We start from the raw sequence: 22,785 nt of genomic DNA on the forward strand, positions 1-22,785 counted from the left end.
ACAGAGTAAGACCTCACATTTAAATATAAATAAATAAACAAAAAACCAAACACCCACCCCCCCACCCCAAATCAAAAAGGATGGTTTTCACTGCTGGCTTCTGACCAATTAATTCCATATTGCAGAATCTTTCAATTTTCAAAATTAAAATGGAGAGTCATTATGTTTGGCCAGATCCATTCTACTACCTTTCAAGGCCAGGGACACAATCTTAAGTCTCATATGCGTAAACCCAAGAGAAAAGAAAACATATGTCCACCCAAAAAGTTGTACACGCATGTATATACAGCATTATTCATAATAGCAAAACAGTGGAAACAACTCAAATGTCTATCAAATGATGAATGGATAAATAAAATGTGGTATTATCCACAAAATGTAGTATTATTTGGTCATGAAAAGGAATGATGTACTGATACATACTATACCATAGATGACCTTTGAAAACACGCTAAGAAAAAGGAGCCTGTCTCAAAAATCCATTTATATGAATCCATTTACAGAACACCCAGAATAGGCAAATCTACAGAGACAGAAAGTAGATTCATGGTTGCTTAGGGCTGGGAGAGAGGGTGAGAGAAATAGGGAGTGACTGCTAATGGGTATCGGGTTTATTTTCAGGGCGATAAAAATGTTCTAAAATTAGATTGTGGTGATGGCTGTACAACTCTGTGACTCTTCTAAAAACCAATGAATGTACACTTTAAATAAGTAAACTGGGTGAATTACATGGTATGTGGATTATATCTCAATAAAGCTGTTAAACAAAAAATAAAAGGACAAGTATGAGGAGATAAAGTGTTAGGTATAAACAATGAAAAGCTACCTGAGTTACAAGTTGCAACTGCATTAAGCAGCTGAGGATACTTTTTATTTTATTTTTTCTCGAGACAGGGTCTTACTCTGCCACCCAGAATGGAGTACAGTGACGCCATCACGGCTCCCTACAGCTGTGACTTCCTGGGCTCAAGCAATCCTCCCACCTCAGCCTCCAGGGTAGCCAGGACTACAGGTGTGCACCACAACGCCTGGCTAATTTTTTGTATTTTTTGTAGAGATGAGGTTTCACCATGGTGCCCAGGCTGGTCCCGAACTCCTAAGCTCAAGCAATCTGCCCACCTGGGCCTCCCAAAGTGCTGGGATTACAGGCACAGACCACTGCACCAGGCCGGAGCTTCTTTAAAACTAAGTTTCCTTCTGTCCTACCAGTAGAAATAACCAGAGGAAAGGATTTTTAGGGTGGAGAACTTCTGGAGGAGAACCCTAAATAGCAGCCCAAAGTCTCCACTCCGAACACTACTGGCCCAAAGATTCAGCTGGCTTTTCTGAAGCTCAGACAAAAAAAGTCAGGAGGCCTACTCAAGTAAGCCTTCTTATGTGAGTTGGAAGCTCAGGTTTGTTAGCTGCAAAAAGTACTGCTCTGAGCAAACTGCATATCATTTCCTACTGGGCAACTGTTCTTCACAGAGTCTAATATAAGGCAATATATTGACATGGCATTAAGATAACCTTCCCTACATTTTCCCACCATATACTTCACTGCTAGGAGCTAAATTTCAATTTTCTGTTGGATTTTATAGACTTTTCATTGTTTCCATTTAAAATACTGGCAGACATTCGCCTGTAATAGCCTTCTTTGCAAAATACTATTTGGATATTTCAAATTCAGGCCAGTTAAAAAATTCTAACTAGTTCAAGAAACACGCATAAGGAAATACAACTAGACACGGTAAGCCCTTGACCTGCTCTCAATTCTGCCATCAACTTGCAGTTACTGTGGGCTTGGCCAAGACAGCTTCACTTTATGTGACAGCCTGGCTCTTGTAAGCCAAGTTTATACTCGCACTGCCTCATCTGTTCCGGTCTGGATCACAAATCAAGTCCATTCAGCTTGTGTTAAATCTGCTTTTCTTTTTAGTATGAGGAAAGCTAAGTGAACGATGTCAAGCAGAAACCTGGGTGGCAGCTGAGTGTAGAAGTTTGACCAAAGAAAAATGCCAACCAGTGCCAGGAGCTTTAAAAGCCATTGACCCCATTAACTATTACATGCCATAGAGTAATTTGCCCAACATCCTAGTCAAACTGGATTTAAACCAATAATTTGTCTTCTTTTTACTGTAAGGGATAAATATCCACACTAAAAAGAAATAAAAAGCTTAGTGGGCATACTTCTTCCGCACATTCAAGTGTTTTGGGGAAGCGTCCTCCCCTACCCGACCTCCAGTACTGGACACTGGGGAGGAAGGTTTTAGAAAGTGCAATCCAAGCTAATTTCCAAAAGAGGTTATTTCCTCCCTTACTCTAAAAAATTTTCCATGGCTGGAGAGTTCTGGTAGGAGGAAAATATTGTCCAAACAAAATGGATTACAATTCTGAGCTGCCACAATTGCAACTAGGTGACGGCCCAGACAAGTAGCAGGGCAGCCACTAAAATAGCAGATATTATCTCACTAAAGCTATGCTCAATTACTGGCTCAATGGGATCCAATATTTTTGGCTTTCACCTCTGACCTAAACACTTAAGGTTATTGTAGTCTTTGTTCCTTTCTTAGTAATTACAATTTTTTTTCCCACTCCTGGAGGTCACAAGTAGTCAAAGTGTCACATTTATGACAACAAGCAATCTGCCTCTTTGTATACTATTGATCAGGATTAGTGTCCTCAAGCTTTTATTTTTTTTCCCCAAAATGATAAATAAGGTCTGCCGGTAGAAGAGAAGCATCAGGTTATCTTCTTAAACTGTGGATATTCTACACCTGGAGATCTCTCTCCCTAGGACACATTTTCTACGGTTCTTTTTAAACGTCATCACCACAGGTGTTCCTGATTTTAGAGAAATCCAATATAAAATAATACAATGCATATACTACTGTTAGTTGATATTTCAAAACCAGAGCTTATACTCATTCTTTGTTTATTTGATGCCTCTTTGTTTATAGAAGTCCTCTGGGTTAAATTTCCAGTCTTTTTAGTGTATACAGTCAAGTAGTAGACACTGGCACTTTAATATGTGACGTAATAACTCATTATCACAGCAAAAAGTTTATCTTAGTATATTCTGTATCATTCTCCTCCTCATACCATCACTAGAGAGCAGAAAGAAATCAGAAATTGAATCTTTGATTAGTTGAAGTAACTCTGAATAAGATTCAAGGGAACAGCTAAACTTTTTTTTTTTTTTTTTGAGACGGGGTCTCATTCTGTCGCCCAGGCTGGAGGACAGTGGCACGATCTCAGCTCACTGCAACCTCCGTCTCCCAGGTTCCAGCAATTCTCCTGCCTCAGCCTCCTGAGTAGCTAGGACTATAGGTGCGTGCCACCATGCCCGCTAATCTTTGTATTTCTTTTCCTTTTCCTTTTTTTTTTTTGAGATGGAGTCTTACTCTGTCACCCAGGCTGGAGCACAGTGGTGCGATTTCGGCTCACCGCAAGCTCCACCTCCCGGGTTCACACCATTCTCCTGCCTCAGTCTCCTGAGTAGCTGGGACTACAGGCACCCACCACCACACCCGGCTAATTTTTTTTGTATTTTTAGTAGAGACAGGGTTTCACCAGGATGGTCTTGATCTCCTTGTGATCTGCCCGTCTCGGCCTCCCAAAGTGCTGGGATTACAGGCATGAGCCACCATGCCAGGCCTAATTTTTGTATTTTTTGTAGAGATGGGGTTTAGCCATGTTAGCCAGGCTGGTTTCAAACTCCTGACCTCAGGTGATCCACCCGCCTTGGCCTCCCAAGGTGCTGGGATCACAGGCACGAGCCGTGCCTGGCTCTTTTTTTTTTTTTTTTTTTTGAGACAGGGTCCGACTCTGTCACCAAGGCTGGAGTGCAGTGGTGCAAAGATGGCTCACTGCAGTCTCAACCTCCCAGGCTCAAGTGACCCTCCCACCTCAGCCTCCCAGGTAGCTGGGACCACAGGTGTACACCACCACAATTCACTAATTTTCTTTTTTTGAAGCCAAGTCTTGCTCTGTTGCCCAGGTTGGCATGATCTCGGCTCACTGTAACCTTCGCTTCCCAGGTTCAAGTGATTCTGCTGCCTCAGCCTCCAGAACAGCTGAGATTATAGGAATGTGCCACCAGGCCAAGCTAATTTTTGTATTTTAGTAGAGACAGGGTCTCACCATGTTGGCCAGGCTGGTCTCGAACTTCTGACCTCAGGTGATCCACCTGCCTCAACCTGCCCAAATGCTGGGATTATAGGTGTGAGCCACTGTGCCCGGCCACACTTGGCTAATTTAATTTTTTTTTAATTTTAATTTTTGTAGAGATGGGATTTCACTATCTTGCCCAGGCCAGTCTCAAAGTCCTCGACTCAGGCAATCCTCTTGCTTCAGCCTCCCAAAATGCTGGGATTACAGCTGTGAGCCAATGTGCCTGGCCCACCTGAACATTTTTAACCTGAACACTCAAAACCTTAACTGAGGGCCAGGCGCGAGGGCTCACGCCTATAATCCCAGCACTTTGGATAACCGAGGCGGGCAGATCACCTGAGGCCAGGAGTTTGACACCAGCCTAGCCAACATGGTGAAACCCCATCTCTACTAAAAATGCAAAAATTAGCTGAGCGTGGTGGTGCATGCCTGTAGTTCCAGCTACTTGGGAGGCTGAGGCAGGAGAATTGCTTGAACCCGGGAGGCGGAGGTTGCAGTGAGCTGAGATTACGCCATTCCACTCCAGCCTCGGCGACAGAGTGAGGGTCTCGAAAAAAAAAAAAAAAAAAAAAAAACCTTGGCCGGGCACGGTGGCTCAAGTCTGTAATCCCAGCACTTTGGGAGGCTGAGGCAGGTGGATCACCTGAGGTTAGGAGTTCGAGGCCAGCCTGGCCAACATGGTGAAACCGTGTTTCTACTAAAAATACAAAAATGAGGTGGGTGTGGTGGTGGGCGCTTGTAGTCCCAGCTGCTCAGGAGGCTGAGGGAGAAGAATCGCCCCCAGGAGGTGGAGGTTGCAGTGATGTGGGATCATGCTACAGCACTCCACCCTGACAAAGTGAGACTCCGTCTCAAAAAAACAAAATGAAACAAAAAAATCTCAATCTTAACTGAGAAGTTTCATATAGCTTCATTAGAGTATTTTGGTACCTTCTTATAATCTAACAAAAATGTATTGAACATCTACTAAGTGTAAAAGACTTAGTTTGCTAAGTGCTAAAAAAATGGTCTCTGAGGGTAAAAGAAAAGTGATTACAGCACAGTACAACACTTTCTTTCACCATTTAAAGAACTTCTGAAGAGATGGGGATGAGGTAATCAGCCTTTTAGAATGTAACACAAGATATAGTTACCAAGAAAGAAATAGTATATATGCCAGCGTTACCTGCATGTTTGTTCCGTCTGTGGCTGATTCTTGGTGTGGATGAGCCATTTCCCCGTGGTAGAAAAAGGGCAGCACCTTTGACAGTTAGAAAGCTCTCGCTGATGCTACAAGGAAAAAGTCAAAAGAAAATATATTATTTAGGAAAGGAAATCAAAGGATAGGATGGATAACCACTTTAGGATTCTCTCTTCCCTATTCCAAAGTTCCAACTTCATGGAACGAAGTAAAAACATAATCAAGAGAGGCTGTGGTTACTCACGCATACACTCCTGCCTACTCTAGACAAGTTTTCTTTCTTTTTCTTTTGTGAAAGGGAGTCTTGCTCTGTTGCCCAGGCTGGAGTGCAGTGGCGCAATCTTGGCTCACTGCAACCTCTGCCTCTTGGGTTCAAGCGATTCTCCTGCCTCAGCCTCCTGAGTAGGCTGGGATTACCGGCGCCCGCCACCATGCCTGGCTAATTTTTGTATATCAGTAGACAGGGTTTCACTACATAGGTCAAGCTGGTCTCAAACTCCTGACCTCAAATGATCCGCCCACCTCGGCCTCCCAAAGTGTTGGGAATACAGGCGTAAGCCACCGTGCCCATCCTCTAGATAAGTTTTCTGAAACAAAACTTACAATATTCTTCTTTTTTTTCTTTTTGAGATGGGAGTCTCACTCTGTTGCCAGGCTGGAGTGCAGTGGTGCGATCTTGGCTCACTGCAACAACCTCCACCTCCTAGGTTCAAGTAATTCTCCTGCCTCAGCCTCCTGAGTAGCTGGGATTACAGGAGTGAGCCACTATGACCAGCTAATTTTTGTATTTTTAATAGAGACGGGGTTTTACCATGTTGGTCAGGCTGGTTTTGAACTCCTGACCTCATGTGATCCACCCACCTTGGCCTCCCAAAGTGCTAGGACTACAGGTGTGAGCCACTGAGCCCAGCCAAAACTTACGATATTCTATATACATTACATGGCGGCAGTTAAGAGCGGAGGCTCTGAAACCAGAATGTCTGAGTTTGAATCCTAGCTTTACTTCCTCCTACCAGAGTAGGCCTAAATTTCCTTATCTGTAAAACAGGGATAATAAAATGAAGTTGTTGTGAAGAGCCAATGAGAACACAGCATCTTAAAGTGGTGCCTAGTATACAGCAAAAAGCCCTTAATAAATATTAGTTATAAGTAGATTAGTAGAAGGTTATCAGTAATGATGTTTCAATACTGTCCTAATCAGATGTGAAGTATGTTACAATATTTAGCTACTAATAATAGGTCCAAAGTTTGCAAAAAAGATTTATGTTTAAAATATACACCACAGTAAAGTATTACCTCAAAATTTTACTACTGCCAACTTGCATCCCCATACTCAGTGAAAAGAAGTAGTGGGCAGGAAGTGTGTTTAACCCACTGGAGTTTGTCATTCACAAGATGATAATAAAGGTGCAGAATTACTGCTGAGGATAGCGGCTCTTCAAAATAAAATTACTGGTCTAGTCACAGTGGTTCATGCCTGTAATCCCAGTGCTTTGGGAGGCCAAGCCAAGAGGACTGGTTGAGGCTTGGAGTTTGAGACTAGACTAGGCAACACAGTGAGACTCCATCTCCAAAAAAATATTTTAAAAATTAGCTGGGGGTGGTATCACATGCCTGTAGTCCTCGCTATTCAGGAGGGTGAGGTGGGAGGATCGCTTGAGCCTAGGAGTTCGAGATTATAGTGAGTTATGATGGCGCCATTGTACTCCAGCTGGGGTGACAGAGCAAGACTCTGTCTCTTTAAAAAAAAAAAAAAAAAAAAAAAGCAAAAAAAAACTAGTGGATACCCATATATAACCAGAAAATAAATCTAAGTTATTTCATATCAATAAACTAAATAAGCCTTTCAAGTTATCCATCAAGTTTCTCACAGAATCTGAAAGGATAGAACTTAACTCACGAAGGCCAAGTTTAGAAATACTTAATAGGGGATTCTAAATTGCTTTTGAGTATAGCACTGCTATTGAAGGTTAGCTAGCGGATTGTAAATGACATTGTCTACTCAATATTTCCACTTGGAAATCTTAATTGGCATGTTAAATTCATGTTGCCAAAACTAAATTCTTGAGTTCTCCTACCCTCAAGTCAATCTCTGGCCTCGTTCTGCAGCCTCATTCTTCCAGTTGTTTAGGTAAAACACCTAATAGTCATCCTTAGTGTCTTTCCTTCCTATAATATATATCTAATCCATTAGCAAGTCCTGTGAGCTTTACTTTTTTTTTTTTTTTTTGAGACGGAGTCTCACTCAGTCACCCAGGCTAGAGTGCAGTGGTGCGATCTTGGCTCACTGCAAGTTCCGCCTCCTGGGTTCATGCCATTCTCCTGCCTCAGCCTCCCGAGTATCTGGGACTATAGGCGCTCGCCACCACACCCGGCTAATTTTTTTGTATTTTTAGTAGAGACGAGGTTTCACCGTGTTAGCCAGGATGGTCTCAATCTCCTGACCTCGTGATCCACCTGTCTCGGCCTCTCAAAGTGCTGGGATTACAGGCGTGAGCCACCGCACCCGGCCAGCTTTACTTTCAAATATATCTTGAACCTGCCCACTTATTCCTATCACCACTATCACACTGGTCCATGGCACCATCATTCCTTACTTGGACCACTATTTAAAAAGTTTTTCTTAAAAAAGCCTTTTACTACAGAAAATGTCAAACATACACAAAAGTAGAGGGAATACTATAATAAGGCCCCGTGTTCCCATCACATTCAAGCTTTAATTTGTGGCAAATTTTGTTTCTTCTACATCCTCACCCATTTACCTTGCCCCTGAAGTGAAACAAACCCCAGGCACTGTATGAAAACAAAAAACAAAAACAAAAAAACTTCTTAACAGGTCTATCTGCAACCACTTCTGCCCTCCATCATCTACTCATCAAACAGCAACCAGAGTGACTTAAAAATCATATAGATCATACAGTGTCACTTCCCTGCTTAAAACCCTCCAAAGGCTTCCTTTTGTACTTATAAATAAAAAAGCCAGTCTTTAGCTTGGTCTTCAAGGCCCTGTAACATACTACAGGACTACTCCTTTGATCTTACATCATCTCCCCTTTTGTTTACCATGATCTGTGATTCTTCTTTCTGTTTCTTCGATGTTTCAGGGCCTTTGTGCTCTCTGTTCTCTACTTGGAATACTTTTCTTGTGGCCTGTTACTATGTAAGTCTCAGCTCCAATATCACTGCTCCTTCCCCCAATTCCAATCATACTTTATCCTGTTGTTCTGTTTTGTTTCCTTTAGAATATTTATCATAAACTAAAATTATATTTATTCACGTGCATACTTGTGGTTACCTTCCTATAGTAGAATATAAGCTCCATGAGAGCAAGGACTTAATTTTGCGCATCACTGTAGCTGCAGCACTGGAAACAGTGTAAGGCACATATTAGCTGCTTGAACAATAGGTGATGGATGAATGAATTTATCCCAGGTTTTTTCCACACTGTATATCTGTCCTGTCACTGTAGCAGAAACTGTAATTTAGGACAAGTCTCACATGTAAAAATAATCATTATAGAACTCAATATATGTGGCAGATTAATGGACTTTAAAATGTTTGATAGATTAGCAAATGAAATTAAATCACCTCTATAACGTTATCAGACACTGATTCAATTTTATCCTTTAATAAAGTCCATGAAGCTAATAAAACCTTTGAGGTAACCTGCCAAATAGACTGAAACATGTCTTCTAAAAACAAAAGAATAAACAAATGTCACTTTAAAAATTTGCATGCTGGCTGGGTGTGGGGGTGTCTTGATTTTGTTTTGTTTTCATCTTTAAATAAAGCATTGCTCTCTTGTGGTCTGTTGCACAAGCCTTGTCTGTTGTTACGTCCGTGATGTTCACATGCCACCCTACTGTGGGTCACTCTGTTCCACTCACATTACGGGAACAACCTAAAACAAAATGTCTGAGTGACAGGATGAGTGGGCTACACCACAGACAGGAAATGAAATTCACACTTTTGCCAACACAGCAACTGTTGCTTTACTAAATGAAAATATTTTAAAAATAAAGGTTAAATACTCTACCTATTCACCAGGCAAAGTAACAGCTTTGGACACTGTAGGTTCCAGTAAACAAAGGAGTTTGCTACATCTACAAAAGAAGTGTGTGTATTTGTTGAACAGTTTAAAACAATTGAACATACTTCAGTCATTCCTTTTGTAAGATAGGTAGTTTCTCTTTGACAAACACTATTTTAAGAACTTCCTGGTTTTTGGAGTTCAGTAATACTGTTTTTTTTATAGATATATTTGTTGCTTATGCTTTAAAGCATATCTAAGTACATTCTTGCTTTAAAGCATATCTAAATGTGTTATTTAAAATGTATGTAGGGCTTTCTCAAAGTAAGGGTTAAGGAGCTAAACAAAGGCCATTGGTTAGTTCAAAGCCACCTGGACTCTGAAAACTCCTGATTATAAAAGAAAGGTCAGGAACCAAACTCACATATAGTATAAATATCACAAATTCACACATAAGAGGCTTTCCTATTTGAAACACAAATGTCAATAAATTTTTCTGATGGAACAAAATGCACAAGGTAGGCCAATAGACTACTATTTTTTTTTTTTTTTTTTTTTTTGAGATAGAGTCTTGCTCTGTCGCCCAGGCTGGAGTGCAATGGTGAGATCTTGGCTCACTGCAACCTCTGCCTCCTGGGCTCAAACGATTATCATGCCTCAGCCTCTCAAGCAGCTGGGACTACAGGCATATGTCACCATACCTGGCTAATTTTTGTATTTTTAGTAGAGATGGGGTTTCACCATGTTGCCCAGGCTTGTCTGGAACTCCTGACCTTAAATGATCCGCCCAAAATTGGCCTTAAATTGGCCTCCCAAAATGCTGGGATTACAGGTGTGATCCACAGCGCCCGGCCCGAGACTACTATTTAATACTATTATAATAGGTGCAATATAGGCTCCCAGAGACTTGTGGCAGACAATCTGGATGGTATAATCAATCCTCTTTATTCTGTGGCCCCAGGTTATGACCCCTCAGTTATCAAAAAAGTGACATTCTGTTGGTCACAAGGGGACCAGAAATAAGTGTGTGGCTGATTACAAAAATCTCTTATCATAACAGAAAAAAATTCATAGCATGGAAGTGATAAAACAAAATTTAAAACCACCACCAGAGTTTAGGGAGATAAAATTCCACTTGAAAATTAAATGCTTTATTTGCATCTGAAGAAAATTATATGTAAATTTAATTGCATATACTTTTGTGTAAGGTAAAATGTTGGTATATCTTGCCAGAATAATAAAAGATTTATTATGTAAATATGTCTTTCTGAAATAGTTGCTTAAAAATTCAATTGACATGGAGTTGTCAGTTGTCTAATTAAAAGTCTGTTCTTGCTGGGTGCAGTGGCTCACGCCTGTAATCCCAGCACTTTGGGAGGCCAAGGCGGGTGGATCACCTGAGGTCAGGAGTTGGAGACCAGCCTGGCCAACATGGCAAAATCCCGTCTCTACTAAAAACACAAAAAAATTAGCCGGGCGTGGTGGCGGGCGCCTGTAATCCCAGCTGCTAGGGAGGCTGAGGCAAGAGAATTGCTGGTACCTGGAAGGTGGAGGTTGCAGTGAGCTGAGACTGTACCACTGCACTCCAGTCTGGACGACGGAGTGGAACTCCGTTTCAAAAAAAAAAAAATCTGTTCTTTAAAAAGGCAGGTGAAAACTTTTTCATGTTTCTGAATTGACTAGTTCTGTAGAGTCTAGCACAGAAACAGAACAGCAGTAAACTCTATGAAGTCATTTGTATGTGATTACAGATGCCTAAGTTAAATATAACCCCAAAGGACTTAAGAACCCCTACAGTAAGGAATAAATGAGATAAAGAGAATACTATTTTCTTGATCTAAAGAGAATAATTAGCTGCTTGATACAAATATGACAGGATCACCTTTCTAATAGAGCACTCGTGACAGTGAAGTCCTCCAGAGTCTTTATAACTTAAAAACATCTATGCTTCTCTTTGCCATAGACTGCTTGCTCAACAAGGGGAAAGTCAGCCCTGGTTAAGAAATATATATATATATGTATATATATGTGTGTGTATATATATGTAAATATGTGTGTGTATGTATATATAATGAGCTAATAATAGCTAACTCAACTATATATCTACTGTATGCTGGGTGCATTTTACACTACTTTATTTAACCTTCCTAACAATTCTATGAAGTAGGTACTAGTAAAAGACTGAGGGCTCAGAGATCATAAATTACTTGCTTAAGATCATACAGCTAGTAAGCCTAGCAAGCCTCAGAGCAAGGATTCAAACCAAGAGTTGACTTGAAAGCTTATGTTCCGAATCATTCTCTACCATGTTGTTTTCGCTTTATGATATAGTTTATGGTAGACGAAATGCAATGTCTTCCGTATACATCTTTTCAACAGAATGGAATTTAAAAGTAGAGTACAGGGGCTGAGTGTGGTGGTTCATGCCTGTAATCCCAGCACTTTGGGAGGCCAAGGAGGGTGGATCACTTGAGGCCAGGAGTTCAGGACCAGCCTGGCCATCATGGTGAAACCCCATCTCTACTAAAAATACAAAAATCAGCCAGGTGTGTTGGCTCACACCTGTAATACCAGCACTTTGGGAGGCCAAGGAGGGTGGATCATTTGAGGCCAGGAGTTCGAGACCGGCCTGGCCATCATGGTGAAACTCCGTCTCTACTAAAAATATAAAAATTAGCCAGGTGTGGTGGCACACGCTTATAATCCCAGCTACCTGGGAGGCTGCGGCAAGAGAATTGCTTGAACTCTGGAGGTGAAGTTTGCAGTGAGCTGAGATCATGCCACTGCACTCCAGCCTGGGCAACAGAGTGAAACTCCATTTCAAAAAAAAAAAAAAAAAAAAAAAAGAAAAAAAAAAAGGTAGAGTACAGGAGTGAGAGAAAACTACTGAAATCCATTTGGATTCCAACTCTTCTCATTTTCCCCAGCACTTTCCCAACAAGGCCATAAACAGAAAGACCATACTGAGGGGGATAAAGAACATGTCTGAGAGATGAATCCAGACAGTAGAGCAAGTTATAATATCTGCTGGGAATGACGGTGGCATCTCAGTCTCAAAATATTGAGGAAAGAGTACTCAGCCTTAAAAATATTTGGGAAAGTGCTCTGTGACAATCCCTTCTGATCAAAATCACTTCCTAAAGTACAACATTTGTTAACTGGTAGTTTCTTCTTAAAAAGTGTGGAGGAAAAGGTCAACTAAGGGAAGAAAATACTTAACTGTTCTGAGGTTGAAATAATCTTTGAGGAATGTGGCCAGGGTGATCATCCATGACCAGCAGGAAGGTCAAGAAAGCAAAACAAAGCAACAACATACCTGGCCTAATTGCTGAACGTCAGTTGGATAGAAATTCCACTGTTCTACATGCACACATACAAGAAATGGCTCATTTACTATGAGAAATCAAGTGGCAGAAAGTAGATGTTATACTAAAATGAAGGAAACAGATTTTCATGTTTATAATGTTTGTAATGCCAAACTCTGGAGTTGGTTTGAAAATTCTGCTTGAAGCCAAAATCAGCAGGCATATTATTGTGTAATATTGGCTGCATGCAATATTATTGCACAAGGTGAGTGGTTGGTATTTACGTTAATTTCAAGTACCACACATAATCTGAACTCATACTTTCGTCTTGAAGAATACTCATCTAGCAAAAACTTTCAAATACATTCCACGCTCCCAATATTTTTCCCCTCCTGATAAGCTTTCTCTGCTTAGTTAATTTTCAGATTCAAGGTGCTAGGACAGCTTCTGTCAACCCCACTAGGTGGAAAGGAATTCATGTTCTCACTTGGTGTGACCACACCACAGACAGGGAATTTCATAATAAAAAGTTTCAAATATCAGACCAGAGTTCAAGGAACTACACAGCTATCAATACTAATGCCTAATGAAAAAATCTGGCCAAACTCCTAAAACAGGAAGGAAAAAGTAATTATTCCTTGATGTATGCAACCTGGCTGCAAAAGTCAAAAGGACACCTCCAGGTAGTGAAGAAAATGTGATTCTGTAATCCTAAAGGAATTCAGAATACAACAGGAGAAAATCCAAACCCAAATATCGTACTGTTCTCTGTAAGTAGACATTCCTCCCCTACCCCCGCAGCATGACCAAACACTGAATATTAGAATGCCCAGCCATACCTGGAATCCTCTCTCTGAGGGCATTGATTTCCCAGACACATGCCTCTGAATGCAAGTGTCAGGATTATTTCTATCCTTATCACCAGACAAGCAGAGACTGGGCCACATGAGTAGACCAATTACTGGCCAAAGCAGAGAAGAGCTTAGGACTCTGGTTCTTACTCAGTAACAATAACCATCAGACTTAGTTCCAGCTAATCTTCCACTTAAACTCTGTTGCACAATGCCCAGCACAACTACACTAGGATGCAGCTATCTGTTTTTCCCCTTTCCTAAAACTGAAGGGGAGAAAAAGGATCTTTTTGTTTAAGACTGAGAGACAAATTCCAATCTGGACAAAACTCCCTGGTCATTTCACTACAGATCATAAATCGAAGGCAAAAACAAAACAAAAAACCCAAATTACTTGTTCTGCTCATTTTGAATGTTCATTTACTGATAAGATCTTCTAATTCCATTTTTGCTTTAACCATGTGCATCTTAGAAATGTCTGACAGAGACATAATTTAGGATCAATAATTTTACCACTGGTCATACAATTAACCTTCTAGTTTTTACAGATGGGGAACATCTGCTTTGACATTTGTTGTTTTTGGCTGTTCAGCAATAGATTTATCTTTTTCAATATCACCCTACTCTCCTTTTGGGGAATCCATTCAAATGTGGTTTTGGTGGCTTCCAACTCTGGAACTGCAAGGGGTTTTGTAGGAAGCTGGAATGTGGCTTACATCTGGCCAGCTGGAAATTCTCCCCTTGGAATCTGAATCTCCCCTGGAAACTTTCCCCTGGGACCATACCCCATTATTCCTATTGCTTTGGATACATGGGGAGTGTCGAGGTATGGGACAGTCTGCTCCTGCTCCCTGGTCTTCCCTGAATGACCCTAGCTCTTTCCTTTGAACCCCAAATATCTGAGACAGGTCTCAGTCAGTTTAGGAAGTTTATTTTGCCAAAGTTAAGAATGTATGCCCGTGACACAGCCTCAGGAGGTCCTGACAACATGTGCCCAGTGTGGTCGGGGCACAGCTTGGTTTTATACATTTTAGGGAGACACGAGACATCAATCGATATATGTAAAATGTACACTGGTTCTGTCAAGAAAGGCGAGATAATTTGAAGTGGGGAGAGGACTTCCAGGTAATAGGAAGATACAAGACAAATGGTTGCATTCTTCTGGGTTTCTGATTAGCCTTTCCAAAGAAGGCAATCAGGTTTGCATTTATCTCATTGAGCAGAGGAGGGATGACTTTGAGTTCTGTCTGTCCTTTGTCCACAATTCCTAGTGAGGGAGGTATGTAGCTTTTAAAAATCTTAGTAGCTATCTTTTTAGGAATAGAATGAGGGGCAGGTTTGCCCTAAGCACTTCCCAGCTTGACTTTTCCCTTTGGCTTGGTGATGATTTGGGTGATGATTTGGTGATGATTCTGAGATTTATTTTCCTTTCATACATCTGTTCTCTAAGTTTGGTCCTCTAGTCTTCCATTAGGATGCCTGACATCTTTCTGACAAATATTTTACTTATGATAGTTAAAATTCATTTCTGGCTGGGCGCGGTGGCCCACACCTGTAATCTCAGTACTTTAGGAGGCCGAGGTGGGCGGATCACTTGAGGTCAGGAGTTCGAGACCCATCTGGCCAACATGGTGAAACCCCCATCTCTACTAAAAATACAAAAAATAGCCAGGCGTGGTGGCATGTGCCTGTAATCCCAGCTACTCGGGAGGCTGAGGCAGGAGAATCGCTTGAATCCGGGAGGCGGAGTTTGCAGTGAGCCGAGATCACATCACTGCACTCCAGCCTGGGCGACAGAGTAAGACTGTCTCAAAAACAAAACAAAACAAAACAAAACATTTCTGAGCTTGTGACAGAGAATCTAACATATCAACTGAAGCCCAGAGAATTTACTGATTTACCCTAAAATCACATAGCTAGTTAGCAGTAGGGCCAGGCTTAAGCCCCCATGTCATCTGACACTCTGGGCAGCACTTTAGTCCTTTATTCTGTTAGATGTCATTACAACAGGACATATTGCTAAATAATAGCTTAAACAACTAGCAGTTAAAAACACTGCTGGTCAAGGCTGGGCGTGGTGGCTCACACCCGTAATCCCAGCACTCTGGGAGGCTGAGGCAGGTGGATTACAACATCAGGAGTTTGAGACCATCCTGGCTAAAACAGCGAAACCCCGTCTCTACTAAAAATAGAAAAAATTAGCCGGGTGTGGTGGCATGCGCCTGTAATCCCAGCTACTCAGGAGGCTGAGGCAGGAGAATCACTTGAACCCGGGAGGCGGAGGCTGCAGTGAGCCAAGATTGCGCCATTGCACTCCAGCCTGGGTGACAGAGTGAGACGCCATCTCAAACAAACAACCAACCAACCAACCAACAACCAAAAAACACCACCACCACTGGTCAGTTCATCTGAAGAGAATAAAGGCAGGATTCCACTGCAAAGCTTGGTATGATGCTTGTTCTACTTTTCTTTCTCCTTCTTTTTTTTTTTCTTTTAGCTTTTGGTTTGAGTTTTAAAGTACTACCAAATCATGGAAGATCAGAGCTCGAGGGCCTTTAGGAGTGTAAGGCAGGGCTCTAAATGGAAGTAGTTGGGCCTAATTCACCATACGTCTTGTGAGACCAAGCACAGATCTAAAATAATTTTGACTTTTGAATACCTTTGAAAAGAACACACCCTATCCCATTCCTCCAGGTAGCCACCATTCTTGGATTTACACCAGGCAGCCTTGCTACAAAACACTTCTGAGTTTGAGCTAAGACCCAAAAGACCAGACTTTATCACGACACCACTGCTGTCTTCTTGTCTTCCTCTTTGTGCGGCCACCTTAGCAAGGTTTGGCCTCAGTCTTGCCTCCAGTAGCCATCCAAAAATAACCACCACCTCCCTCACCCCCAAACAAAAACAGAAAACAAAAACCTAGGTGCCCAGGAAAGGAACTGGTCTCAAGCAACTTCCCAACACACAACCGACCCTAGTTCTCCTGGTGACTGACAGCGGTGGAGAGTTTTGTTTTTGAGAAGGTCCTCCTCCAAAGAGAGGAGAAACTGCCTCAGCTCAAAGGAACCCATTTCCCTTACAGACTGAATCCACAAAGCTTCTTGGTCCTGCAGCCCTAAACTCTAGATTTAAATACCATTTCAAAACGGAAAAACTTAAAAGCTGTCTGGACCCAAAAGTAAATGACCTGAAAAGTTCTTTCTCAGTATTTAAAATGCTGGATGTCTTGGTTACTAAGAGACATGACCAACATGTCTTTTTGTTTTGTTTTGCTTACAAACAAAATAAACAAAATAAAAGGAGATTGACTCAGAAAAACTGTTCAGCATTTGAAAAATAATTTCATTTGCATGATTCAACAAATGCCTTCCCAGGTATTTAAAAACACACCTGCAGAAGAAACGCAAATTAGGCTTTCAAGCATTTGGCCTAAGTGTCAAACCCTGTTTTCAGACCATTCTCTTTCACCCTTGGCAATGTGTCTTTGAGGCTAAGTTCATCTTCTGTTCTTTGTTGCTGTTACCTTCTGATATCCTTGTCACTCTTTTTTTTTTTTTACCCCTTATCTTGTCCAATCTTATTTCCCCAATTCCTACTATAATCTTAAGATATTTCAGTGTTCATACAGATGAACATCCAACAACTTTGTCTCAAAATTTCCCATCCTCTTGGTCTTTAAAGACCTTCACTCCTGGCCGGGCGCGGTGGCTCAAGCCTGTAATCCCAGCACTTTGGGAGGCCGAGACGGGCGGATCACGAGGTCAGGAGATCGAGACCATCCTGGCTAACACGGTGAAACCCCGTCTCTACTAAAAAATACAAAAAACTAGCCGGGCGAGGTGGTGGGCGCCTGTAGTCCCAGCTACTCGGGAGGCTGAGGCAGGAGAATGGCGTAAACCCGGGAGGCGGAGCTTGCAGTGAGCCGAGATCGCGCCACTGCACTCCAGCCTGGGTGACAGAGCCAGACTCCGTCTCAAAAAAAAAAAAAAAAAAAAAGACCTTCACTCCTTTTAGACTTCTAATTCACAGGGTCCCTCTGGAAGTCACGAGTTCTTGATGGACTTAATTTCAGAAATTAAACTCTCACTTTCTGATTACAACTCCCTCTCCTTGTAATTCCCAAGTGTTCACTCCCTCTTCAAGCTGAGGGAGACTCCTAGACCCCTGATTCCTCAATTTTTCCTTTTTTTTTTTTTTTGTTTTTTGAGACAGAGTGTCGCTCTGTTGCCCAGTAACGGTGCAATCTCGGCTCACTGCAACCTTTGCCTCCTGGGCTCAAGCAATTCCCCTGCCTCAGCCTCCAGAGTAGCTGGGATTACAGGAACGTGCCACTGCACCCAGCTAATTTTTGTATTTTTAGTAGAGACGGGGTTTCGCCATGTTGCCCAGGTTGGTCTTGAACTCCTGACCTCAGGTAATCAACCAGCCTCGGCCTCCCAAAGTGCTGGGATTACAGACGTGAGCCACCACGCCTAGTGACTCCTCAGTTTTTTTTTAGGCTATCAACCTCCTTTTGGCTTTTTCTTCCCTAACCAACCTAGTCCCATGTCCTATTTCTTTCTTTTTTTTTTTTTTGAGACGGAGTCTCGCTCTATCACCCAGGCTGGAGTGCAGTGGTGTGATCTCGGCTCACTGCAAGCTCCGCCTCTTGGGTTCACGCCATTCTCCTGCCTCAGCCTCCCAAGCAGCTGGGACTACAGGCGCCCACCACCACACCCGGCTAACTTTTTGTATTTTTAGCAGAGAAGGGGTTTCACCATGTTGGCCAGGATGGTCTCAATCTCCTGACCTCGTGATCCACCTGCCTCGGCCTCCCAAAGTGCTGGGATTACAGGCATGAGCCACCGCGCCTGGTCCACATGTCCTATTTCTTTCTTTCTTTCTTTTTTTTTTTTTTTTTTTGAGACAGAGTCTCGCTCTGTTACCCAGGCTGGAGTGCAGTGGCGTGATGTCAGCTCACTGCAACCTCCGCCTTCCAGGTTCACATCATCTCCTGCCTCAGCCTCCCAAGTAGCTGGGACTACAGGCACCTGCCACCAGGCCCGGATAATTTTTTGTATTTTTAGTAGAGACGGGGTTTCACTGTGTTAGCCGGGATGGTCTCAATCTCCTGACCTCGTGATCTGCCCGCCTCGGCCTCCCAAAGTGCTGCGATTACAGGAGTGAGCCACCACGCTTGGCCTCCATGTCCTATTTCTCAACTGGTTTCCCTACAGTCTATTCTCTTTGCTCCTGATTTCCCTTCATAATACTACAGCTTAAAATGATATGGCTATTTGACGTGTTATTTATTATTATTATCTGTCTGAGCAGTAACTCTCTGTTGTTTAGCACATTACCTGACACTAAATAAATGTTTAGTAATTATAGTAATTCTACATTGGAATCAATGAAAGAAAAGCAGCTGAACACTTAAGGAGGTAAGAAACCATGCCTCTGGATGCCACAGCACATTCACGGTCTCAGTGCAAGGATATCAGAGATGACAGCAACCACACTGACTTGACTCAGCGGGGCACTTAACACCTCTGGACAGCTCCCTCTCCTATTCTTTTCCACTGTTATTTCAAACCCTCTCTACTCTCCCAAAGTCCCATTGCAACTCCTATTTCCTTCAACTTTCCACAGTTAACTTGACCTTCTACACTACCAAGAAAATGGAGGCTAGCTAGTGTGATTTCTCTCAATTACTTTCTCTCACCTGCAGACTTATCTCCTTCAATCTGAGAGAATGATGCATTCAGCTGTCACCTATGTCTTTGGTCCCATTCCCTCAACTCCTAGTTTTCTCTCTCTAGTGACTACTTCTCCTCAGCTTGGAAACATGCTCAAGTCTGGTCTCTCATACCCTTAAAAGAAAACAACCTCCATGCCCCCAAACCTTAACTTGATCCTGTGTTCTAAGTTCTTATTTATTTATAAATTACAGTCCAGAGGTCTTTTATTTATTTATTTTGTTAACACCTATTATGCCATGAATTCACAGGGAGTAGGTTCCGGCAGCTCAGGCTCCTTCCCATTGGTTCTCACAAAGTGTGCTTCTCTGGGTGGAGCAGGCTTCAGTTGAACCAAGGTACCTTTCTCTTTGGCTTCTTTCTTTTTCTGATCATTTTCCTTCACGTGTTTCAGGAAGCTATCTTGGCTCTTAGAGTGCTTTATGTGCTCAATACACACATTAATTCTCTTGGCAAGAATCTTGCCCTTAACTTGTTTGTTTACAACAATGCCAACAGCATGCCAGGTCACACTGTAGACTCTCCAGTTTAGCCATGGTAACACTTGTGGGGCATTCCTTTTTGGACAGCACCCATTCCCTTGATGTCTACATTATCACCTTTCTTACAGATTCGCATATACATGGCCAAAGGAACAACTCCATGTTTTCCAAAAGGCCTAGAGAACATATATCAGGTGCCTCTCCTCTTTCCCTTTGTGTTCGTCATTTTGGTGAATTACTGGAAGATGGCAGTTCCGGCTGAAAGTCTAAGTTCTTTTTATTAAGAAGGAAGTCTATACTTGCTGTCCCCATTTTCTTCCCTTGCCAGTCAATTTTTCTACCTACTGGCATCTTGCTTCTGTCTCACCACTCCTCTGAAACTCCTCCCCCACTCTGAGTTTGCCAATGATTTCCCCAGTGATAGATCCTAAGGACAAAGACCCCCAGTCTTTAGCTTAGCATCAATTTCTGCTCTTCATTTAATACCTAATGTGTACCGGCAAATCACTTTCTCCTTTTTGACTACCCTGCCCCTGTTCCCCTTAGTTTCTAAGACATTAAGTCCCTCTGGTATCTCTCTGACCATTCCAGTTCCATATCCTTTGTCAGTAACCCTACCCTATCCACTGCCCTTAAAACAGAGAGTCTGTTTGACCTTCAAAGTGCTTTGAAACATAAATTTATTGACAGTTTTTTTTGAAGCAGGGTCTCACTCTGTTCACCTAGGCTGGAGGACAGTGGTGTGTTCATGGCTCACTGCAGCCTCAACCTCATAGGCTCACGCAGTCCTGCCACTTCAGCATCCTGAGTAGCTGGGACTCCAGGTGTGTGCTACCATGCCTGGCTAATTTTTTAATATTTTGTAGAGATGAGGTCTCGCTATGTTGCCCAAGCTGGTATAGAACTTCTGGACTCAAGCAATCCTCCTGCCTTGGCCTCCCAAAGTGCTGAGATTATAGGTGTGAGCCACTGAGCTCAGCCCACTGACAATTAATTATACTTAAAAATCCAGCTTCTTTTGAACAATCATGAAATGTGAACACACATGTCCATCTAGCAACAACTGGCCAGAGATAAGCAGTGGCTGCCATTTTAGACATGAGATGTTGGTAAGTGCTATGGAGAAAAATGAAGCGAGAAAGAGTAACAGGGAGTGCTGCTGTGTATACTTACTTGTGTTATAAGATATGGCAGGGAAAATCTCTTCACTAAGCTGACATTTAAACAGAGATCTGTAGGAATTAGGGGAGGGAGCCATGTAGCTGTTTGGAAAAAGAACATTAAAGGCAGTTGGGGGAGCTGGGCGTGGTGGCATGCACCTGTAATCCCAACTACTCTGGAGGATGAGGTGGAAGGATCACTTGAGCCACGAGTTTAAAACCAGCCTGGGCAACATAGCTTGCCATCTTAAAAAAAGGTAGTGGGAGCAACAGATGTAAAGGCCCTGAGGCAGAAGAGTGACTGGTTAGCTTGGGAATCAGCAAGGAGGTCAGGGGCACTGAAATGTAGTGAGCCAACAATGAGTGGTAGAAAATGAGACCAAAGAGGTAGAGAAGGGCAAGTGGTGTAGGGTTTCAGTGTTTCTACTTCCTCATTTGTAACTCACTTTCCAATACATTGTAATTGGGATTTTCTTTTGCTTGTAAAATCCAATGAACATTTTCTCAGTCCTTATCAAATGTCTGACCATTTGATATTGTTAACAACCATCCATCTTCTTGAAACTTTCTTATTATTCCTTCTATGTTTCTGACTATTCCTTCACATTCTCATTTGTGGGCTCCTATTCTTTTGCCAACTTCTAAAATATGATGTCTTCTATGATTTCGTGGAAGACCACTCCTCTCCTTCTTCTACATACACTCTTCTGAATGTCTTTAGCCAAACTTATGGCTATCACCATCCTATATGTTGATGACTCCTGATTAGTTATCTATTAATGCATAGCAAATTATCCTAAAACTTAAAAGCCTAAAACAATAAAAAACATTTATTATGTCACACAGTTTTTGAGAATCAGGAATTCAGGAACAGCTTAGCTGGGTGGTTCTGGCTTAAGGTCTCTTAAGAGGAGGCAGTCCCGTCCTGGCTAACAGGGTGAAACCCCGTCTCTACTAAAAATACAAAACATTAGCTAGGTGTGGTGGCAGGCACCTGTAGTCCCAGCTACTCGGGAGGCTGAGGCAGGAGAATGGTGTGAACCCGGGAGGCGGAGCTTGCATTAAGTCGAGATCGCACCACTGCACTCCAGCCTGGGTGAGAGAGTGAGATTCCATCTCAAAAAAAAAAAAAAAGAGGCTGCAGTCATCTGAAGCCTAGACTGGGACTGGAGGATCTGTTTCCAAGATGGCTCATTTACATGGCTGCTGATAGGAGACCTCAGTTCTTTGCCATGTAAATTTCTCCTCTGGGCTGCCTGAGTGTCCTTACGACGTGGCAGCTGACTTTCCCCAGAATGAGTGATCCCAGGGAGAACAAGGTAGCAGAACAATGCTTTGTGACTTAATTTTGGAGAACACACATCATAATTTCTGCAACATCTTATTGGTAATATAGGTCAGCCCTATTTAGTATAGGAGGGGACTATACAAGGATATCAATACTGGGAGGCAACAACCACTATGGACCACCCTGGAGGCTAGCTGCCATAACTCTCTAACTGGCTCTCTAAAAGATAAGCTCTAACATCAGAGCCCCAGACCTATAAAATCAGCTGCCTACTGGATAGCTGTTGTTTATAATGGCAAGAACTTTACCATTATTTCACAAACGTTCATTTGTAAAAACTCAGAATCTGTTACAATGGCACGTCCATCAAAATATTCTCTTTGGGAGTTGTGTGATGGTCATGGTTATGGTTAGGTGTTGGGTTTGAGCACTGTGAAATAAAGTTAAAGAGGAGTTTGGGCCCAGTGTGGTGGCTCACGTTTGTAATCCCAGCTACTCAGGAGGCTGAGGCAGGAGAATAACTTGAACCCGAGAGGTAGAGATTGCAGTGAGCCATGATCATGCCACTCCAGCCTAACAGCCTAACTGACAGAGCAAGAGCA

The 22,785-nt window shown here is 42.4% G+C and overlaps 1 protein-coding gene across 6 annotated transcripts in view; it reads right to left on the reverse strand.

The window, feature by feature from the left end:
* Positions 1-22,785, reverse strand: part of LOC105476767 (slingshot protein phosphatase 2) — a 306,278-nt gene that overhangs the window by 74,429 nt on the left and 209,064 nt on the right. For 4 of the 6 annotated variants that reach the window (XM_071082607.1, XM_071082604.1, XM_071082605.1 and 1 more), the window contains one exon: positions 5,318-5,421. In XM_071082607.1, coding sequence (XP_070938708.1) covers positions 5,318-5,421 — 104 coding nt within the window. The other 2 variants (XM_071082606.1, XM_071082608.1) reach the window with 2 other exon arrangements.

This window comes from Macaca nemestrina, chromosome 17, assembly GCF_043159975.1.
Source record: "Macaca nemestrina isolate mMacNem1 chromosome 17, mMacNem.hap1, whole genome shotgun sequence".
Taxonomy (NCBI): Eukaryota; Metazoa; Chordata; class Mammalia; order Primates; family Cercopithecidae; genus Macaca; species Macaca nemestrina.